This window comes from Rhinoderma darwinii, chromosome 6 (genome assembly GCF_050947455.1).
Source record: "Rhinoderma darwinii isolate aRhiDar2 chromosome 6, aRhiDar2.hap1, whole genome shotgun sequence".
Classification (NCBI taxonomy): Eukaryota; Metazoa; Chordata; class Amphibia; order Anura; family Rhinodermatidae; genus Rhinoderma; species Rhinoderma darwinii.
The window spans coordinates 120,586,914-120,594,995 of NC_134692.1; the positions used below are offsets into that span (position 1 = coordinate 120,586,914).

Here is an 8,082-nt window from a genome sequence, read left to right on the forward strand (position 1 = left end):
TGAGCATATAAACTAGAGTATTAAAAAAAAAAAAACATACACCTCGTCATATCCATAGACCCTAATGGGTGAAACGTATAAGAAAAAGGGTAGCCATTACGTCGTCATACTGGATTTTTTTTTTTCATAGTACAGAAGAGCCTAGTCTACCACACTATGCGGTCCTATAAAAAAAAAAAAAGAATGTATATGCTTTTTTTATATTAAATAAGTACACAATTATATACGAACGTATGCCTGAATTCGCCAAAAACGTAGACGGAAGCATGTGCAAGAAACGTGATGTGAACAGGGCCTAATACAATCCAGCACTTAATCAGCCAATAAGAAATCTAACATTTGTACACAGCCAACGTTTACTTTGCTACTTCGATTACTAGATTTTCATCCGGAGACCGGTAGGAGTTGGGATTCCCTCAATGTCCAGAACATACAAGTGGTGGAGTTTTATGGAGAAATGACCACCCGTGCCTGGCTACCAAGCAACCGAAATCAACGCCGCTTATGGAAACCTAAGAATATTATCAAATCAATGGGAGTTATGGAAACTTACAAGAACTGTCAAACAATGGGAGCTATGGAGACCTCTCACTCATTGGTTTCCATAACTCCAGTTACAGGTATCAGAACAACATTCCTCAACCGTAATAAAGAGGTTAACAAGTCCATCTCATCAGGACACGATCAACTAACAGATACCGATCAATATATAGAAGCACAGGATAACTACTTCATGGATAAATAAATCCTGCTCAACTGGGTCCAAATGGAAAAAAACAAAAACAAAAAAAAACCACTCTCGCGCACATGATCATATTAGATCTTGGTTTAACTTCCAAGTTGTATGGAACCCACAGATTTCTATGGGGCCCTAATGTACCTCTGCATGCCTACTATTTCACACGGAGGTTTTGTCAAATTCTGTCTGAATCCGAAAATAAATAAATAAATTGACGCGGATATTAACTGCAATTTATCTTGTCCGTTGCACAGCAAAAGTAAATGCATGATTTGGGCGAGGACGGCAGATCGTGGTTTTTTTGCGTAGTCCACCATTGTCCATACTCCACACACTCACACATTCTGCGAGTGAGTCTCACACGATGACGCTGGCCTAGGAATGTCTGAAGGAAACAGCCTCACGCTGATAGGTCCGCGCCGGAGGCGCTCTGCTAGCTCCGCCCATTGAGAATCGCTGGCGGCCAAACCCAATTAGCTAGCCAGCAGTTCATTTTCATATTGTTTAATAAATAAAGAGGGGGCCATATCTCAGCAACGTGGGGGGGGGGGGGGACGACGACACAGAAGTAAGGAACAAACACCACTGGACTCATGGACACAGCGGCAATTGCGGGAGTCTAATAACTCAGTTTGTAGGAGCTAGCGACAGGTCCTCTTTAAATGTCCTATCGATGAAGCACTAGCAGCCAGGGGCATTACTAAGGTCTTAAAGGGATTTTCCCCAAAAATCTAAAATCATCCTGTGGATAGGTGATAATTTTCTTATCGCTGAGGGCCCCACCTGATCGATGCGCCCCGCAGTGAGGAGGAGCTTGAATGTAGTGGTGGTCAAGCATGCACCCATTGCTCCATTAACTGTCTATGAGAATGACAGAAACAGCCGAACACAGTACTCAGCTGTTTGTCATTCCCATAGACATTGAATTGAGTAATGAGCATGTTTGACCACCGCACTGTTCAATGTCCTTCTTACTGCTGTCGAGAAGGGAGGAGGTTTTGGGGGTTCACGACCCCACACATCCTCACAATCAGTGGGGCCCCAACAAAGTGAAAATGATCACCTATCCTGTGGATAGGTGATAATTTATGATTTTGGGAATACCCCTTTAAAAGCTCAGCAAAAGATGTAGCAAGAATGATCGAGTCTATGGGTTGAGCTATATTTCTCTCAACCGCTCAGACATATTTGTGAACTTGACTTTTCAAGAATTCATGTTCTCTGTATACAAAGAATCAACATTACTATACAATCATTCCAAATTCCGGCAAAGATCTTTAAACAATGAGTCTAATCCCAGTCATATTAGGGAAAAAGGTCAACATATTTGCAGGTATAAGCCAGTTTTTCTGGCTGAGAAGTACAAGAGTTGAGGGGGTGGCAGAGAGGGTGTCAGTGTGACGGACATGGTCACGTCTCTGCTCACCCCATTCAGAGAATACAGCCTGCCATAACTGGGGCCTGTATTCGGCTTATGGAGCCTACAGAAAATTTCCTGCCATTATCCTACTCCTTTAGGCCCTGTTTACACGTGTGGGATCGGACATGAATTTGGGTGAGGATTCTGCACCGTAAACCACTTTAATTTTAACAACAATCCGCACCCCATGCATGTGCATAGGGTTTCCACAACCCTATTCACATGGTAGTGGAGATTGCAGCATCTTTTCGGGAGGAGATCACTGCAGAAGTTCCCACAACCCATTAAAATAAGGGATGCAGTCAACCTAATCTGGGCCCCCTCACTTCAGGGTCCCCATAGCAGCTCCATGGTCTGCCTCTATACTACATTGATGTAAACTTACAGCATATAGTTATACATGTGATCAGACATTCTATAACTACACGTTACTTCACCTCCTTCATACATGTGGGTTGTACATGGAAGAACAATGTGAAACACTTTGATCTTATCGAGGAATGTGAACAACTATTAAACATTATTAGAATTCTTCAAGAAATATTTGTATGTTCTCACCTTTCAGGAATTAAAGAGGAGAGGCTTCTAACAGTGTAAGGAGCAGCAGTAGATGAATACGTAATCCCGGTAATGATGGGGATAAGGAAGAGTCAATTCCTCTACTGCAAACCTCTCTACCCAACGGCTGGAGATAAAGGGCCAAAGGGATCAAAGAGGATAACAGCTTAGAAGTGACAGCTTAGAATGTGTGACTTTTACACGGCCCATTTTGACCGGTACAACGAGCGCCGATTAACAAGACAGATCGGCACTCGTTTGCTCCTGTCGCCAAGGAGAAAAACACCGAAAAAGGCCATACTTACAAATGGACACAGCCAGGTCAGAAATGCTGATGAAAGGGCGAGCAGGTGCTTTAAATAATAATAGCCACTCCCACTAGTCTTGAGGGGAGTGGTGTGTGGTGCATGGGATGTGTAGTCAGAAATAATAAATGAATAGTGTGTGTGCAAGTGTAATACTATAAGTGAAATATAGGGGGCAGTAATGAGTGAAGTGCCTCAATAGAAATAAATGGATAATGGGGTGCAAGTGAGTGAAACATGGAGGGATAGTGTGTACGTCATGAGGCACAACGTGTATAGCCAGGTAGAAGCCTATTTGTGACGCCTTGATAATTCATAGAGCGGGCTACCCTGCTTGCTATGCCAAACAACAACACACCATGCTCTCCCAGCATCAAAGACCCGGCTGTGTCCAAGAGAAGCGAATATACATAATAATGAAAAATACCTGGGGTATTGGTAATCATTTTGGCCAAAAGGACGCAAGCTCGCAATCCACGACAAGGATCCCCAGACTTGCGAGTCCCTAACTCCTAAACTGGAACAGAACGTTCCTGATGCACAAACAGAACCGATACCTGACCTGGCTGTGTCCATTTGTAAGTATGGCCTTTTTCGGTGTTTTTGTATATGTCCCTGTCACAAGGAGCTAGCATGGGGACGAGCAATCGTTACTCCGATCGCTCATTCCCATACATTTCTATCTCGTCGGCAGCACGTCTTCTTGTTTACTTAGGGAAATGTGCTGCCGATAACAATAATATTTTGGCCATTTAAAGTAATACAATCAGTCGATGAACAAGCGTTTGTTAGTTCATCGGCTGATCGTTGTCCTGTTCTGCAAACGCTCATTTGTCCAATAATTGCCCGGCGCAAAAGGGCCTTTAGAGTCAACACCATACACAGCCATATGGGGTAGAAACTCCTCACCTTCATGTGATCATAGGTCAGGGACCTACAAAATATTGCAGACTTTACTAGCCAATTAGTGATTTCAGAAGCCCAGCGGTCTTTTTTTTTTTTTTAGTAGCATGGCAATCCAAAAAGTTAAGGTCGTTTTACACAGGCCAATGAGCGTTCATATGAACGTTCATTCCCGATCATTGCCCTGAATGCTCATTCATCGGCTGATCGTATTGTTTATGCAGCAGAAAATATTATCGTTGTTGGCAGCTCATCTCCCTGTGTGAAAAGAAAGGTCTGCTGACATGATGGAAACGTATGGGGAGAAACGATCGTAGGAATGATCACTCGTCTCCATACATTACTTATCATAGCTCCTTGTGAAAGGAGCAAACGAGCGCCGATCAACAAACTATCTCGTGGATCGGCGCTCGTTTACACGGCCCACATCATAGGAACCTTAGCCACCGGTAACAAATTTATAGGTGAACTGGTTATATGGCATCTAGGATTTGTCCAGCCCTGCCACAGACATTAGGCCTGGAAAACACACGCACACGCACACACACACACTTTTGAGGTAGTTTGTTTAAAAGGAAGGAAAGGCATAAAGAGTGAGGCATCGCCTCTCTTTAGTGTCCAGCAGGTTTTTATCCAAAAACAGCGCCACCCTTGTCCTTAGAATCTGTCAGGTATTGCAGCTCAGCCCCTATCGTGTTAAGCTGTAATGCCAGACACAGCCTATGGACAAAAGTCGCATTATATGCATACACGTCTCTAGGATATGGCAGTAAATGTTCATTACCAACAGGCAATGACATTTTGCTGACACATCGCACAACACTTTGATTTGCATGAGAACAAATGCAGATCAAAGATGCAAAAACAACCCAGCCCCAAAGCACCAGGCGAGACATTAAAATAGTTATCGGGATGATCTAAAACATCTCTAATGAATAATTCATGATTATATAAAACGAAACCACTTACCAATGGAGAGAGGACTGCAACACCATGAAACTGAATGACAGATACCCTTTGCGGATCAGCAGATGAAGGTTCGGTGGTAATCGCCCGCCCTTGTAATCTAGTAAACTGCTTTTTGTAAAATTCTTCATACGGCTCCATTGTTCTGTGACAAGACTGATAGTGAGGACACTGTAAAGAATATTGAACGGTAAGAATTGATGTACACTATATAATGGAGAGTCCCAACATGTAAGCAAAAAAATAATTTAAAAAAATCCCTTTCTATTTTAGTAAGTGATCGTTCGAATTTCCCGTTTTTACTTAAAGAAGTTTAATATTGATAGCCATCAACATCAAATTGGTGGGGGTCCGACTCCCAGCACGATCACATGATTGAAGGGGCTCTGGTGAGCTCTGCATCCCTTTCATTATATACCAGGCACAGCGCTGTACATTTTGTAGTGGCTGAGGCTGGTATTGCAACTCAGCCCCATTCAATTGAATGGGACTGAGCTGCAAAGAGCTGCAGTACCAGCAAGCGATGCGGACCCTTTAAGCAGCTGATCAAAGGGGGTGCTGGGCGTCGGACACCAACCCATCCGATATTGATGGCCTATTCTAAGGCTAGCACATCAATATAAAACTCCTGAAAAAAAACCTTTAAATTCCTGTTTATTATGACAGGACTGGGTTACAATTATATGCACATGCTTTGTGTATACTCTCAGTATCCCTACTGACAACAGGATCCAAATACCCCCGAGCCAAACACTTACAAGATACTGACACAATAACATCCATCATAATGGCAGGATAATGATAGGAGTTGTATTCTACAGATATAATTACATTACACAGCAAAAGCTAAATACACTATAAACAAAATAATTAGACCTCAGGTCACAACAGTAAAAATGTATCAGTGCAAATGAGAACAACACAATGTGAGTTTTTCAAATTGTGGTTTTCTCTAATGGTCCCTTTTACACCGGCCAAATTTGGCCGTAACAAGGAGCGCCGATCAACGAATTGTTGATCGGCGCTAGTTTGCTCGTTTCACAAGGAGCTATGATCAGGACCGTACAAGGACGAGCGATCATTACTACGATCGCTCCTTCCCATGCTTTACCATCAGGTCGGCAGCACGTTTCTCTGTTTACACAAGGAGATGCGCTGCCGACAACGATAATATTTTGCGCTGTATAAACGATACGATCAGCCGATGAACGAGCGTTTGTCCAATCATTGGTCTATATAAAAGGGTTCAGGTAGTTTGTGTGTTTCTTCTTAATGTACGCATTAGTAGGGTTTATAGGTTCATATCCAGATTGTGTAGCTCAATGTCCCCATTCCTTATGTAATCAATATATTATTGGAGACTTTCCAATGACATTTTTGATAGGCTACGCAGTAATGTTTGATCAATCCGAGTCCAAACTCTGGGACCCCCACGATGACTAGAACAGAGTATCGTATCCCCTCCACTCCCATCATCCACACCAGATCAGATAATAATAGTCAACCCTATTGATAGGCTATAAATGCGTTTGAAGAGAAAACCCCTTTAATGGGGTTGTATAGTACTGCAAAGACTGTAAATCTTGGAGAAGCGGACACGTGACCCTTCTCAACCATTCTGATGGGGCGAGAAGGCTGAGTGACAGTATTCTGCGTCCGTTATCTTTCGTAGTCACCCCTAACTTTTCTATCTTAAGAAATGCTGAGACTCAAATCCAACTCCCACTGCAGGGTCTGGACAATACCGGTACTATAGGCGGAAGACCAATGTCTTGGAAGATGTCGGTTGTTTGCTTCACTATACTTGTGCGCGGGGAGTTGCAGTAACAAGTTCCGACGCGGTTGGAAATTTTGCAATAGTTCCAAGGTCACGTGCAACTTTTCTGCCCATATGGAACTGCAGTTTGTATATAATCAAAAAACACAGGGGTACAGTTTGACCCTACAGAGGTCCAAGTGCATCTCTGCGGTGACTGCACCCTAAATGCAATGACCCAATATATACCTAGTAAAGCAAAAGAGAAGCGTACAGTATGTGCACCAAAATCTAGATCAAACAATGTCGTAGAGACGTCTAAGGCTATGTTCACATCTGCAGTACATAGTTGATAAGGTTGAAAAAAATCACAAGTCCAACCTATAATCCTACCGTGTTGATCCAGAGGAAGGCAAAAGCCCCCATGAGGTTGATGCCAATTGCCACATTAGGGGAAAAAATTCCTCCCCGACTCCAAATATAGAAACCAGAATAAATCCCTGGATCATCGTCCCATCTCCAGAATCTAGAACTCCTACTCATTGTGAATTCTGTAATTGTTTTTGTTCCGTCATAGGAGCAGAAAAATGGAATTCAATGCGGTCACGGATCCGTCACCTCAGACACCAACGGCACCCGATGGACTTCATTGACTTGAATGTGTTCCGACTTGTTTCCGTCATTTAATCGGAAAACATAGCACCATTTTTAGCAGTATTTTTTTATGGAATCTGCGATGCAGGCTCCTGACGGAGATGTGAACACAGCCTTAGAAAATAGTATTTATGGGATCCCTACACCAGACCAATCGCTAGAATGAAATGGCTGCAGCGCTTGTCTGACTACATTTGGGAAAGACGTTGTCAGGTCATTATAGTCTACTTCTGACAACCATGACAATTGCCTTTGGCGGCGTCAGACAGTGGCGGGATTAGATTGTTGAGTTTTCTTCATTGCTCCACATTTACTATACAGTATAGATATATGATCTGCACAATTGTCTGCACAGTTACTTCAAGTATAAGCTCTCTATGGATATAAGATCAATGGTGATTGGTCACCTCTCTCCCACTACTCTCAATGAGTGATAATATGTATAGCGTCCATTGCTTTACTCAGCTACAGCCCAATGCTATGAGGCGTCCATCACCCGTGTACATACCTCACCCGCTGCAGGAGCCGTCACACACACACATCTCCTCACACTCAGATCCTCAGCAGTTTCCGGCCGTTAGTCTCATAACAAAGCCCGGACAGATGACAGCTCAGCCCCTCCTCCTGCTCACCGCCATATTTCACGTCTCTGGCGGCAACAGCTTCTCCTGGCAACGGCCGCCGCTGCCTCCTCCCAAACCACGCCCAACAGAGGGCGGAGCAAGAGAATGAAAGTAACAGACCCTTAGCCCGCCCACTTCCGGAGACAGTCTTCCGGGTG

The 8,082-nt window shown here is 43.5% G+C and overlaps 1 protein-coding gene and 1 long non-coding RNA gene across 2 annotated transcripts in view; one reads left to right on the top strand and one right to left on the bottom strand.

Annotated features, from left to right (window-relative positions):
• The window catches only part of LOC142655715 (uncharacterized), a 31,075-nt gene extending 30,145 nt beyond the window's left edge, over positions 1-930 (top strand). Inside the window, exon 3 of the long non-coding RNA XR_012849539.1 lies at positions 381-930. This is a non-coding gene — a long non-coding RNA (uncharacterized LOC142655715). The remainder of the gene's footprint in view (positions 1-380) is intronic.
• CCP110 (centriolar coiled-coil protein 110) overlaps positions 1-8,019 on the bottom strand; it is a 33,182-nt gene extending 25,163 nt beyond the window's left edge. Inside the window, exons 1-2 of the mRNA XM_075830196.1 lie at positions 7,810-8,019; positions 4,895-5,062 (exon numbers count right to left, since the gene is read on the bottom strand). Coding sequence (XP_075686311.1) covers positions 4,895-5,032 — 138 coding nt within the window. The 5' untranslated portion in view covers positions 5,033-5,062; positions 7,810-8,019. The remainder of the gene's footprint in view (positions 1-4,894; positions 5,063-7,809) is intronic.
• Between the last annotated feature and the right edge of the window lie 63 nt (positions 8,020-8,082).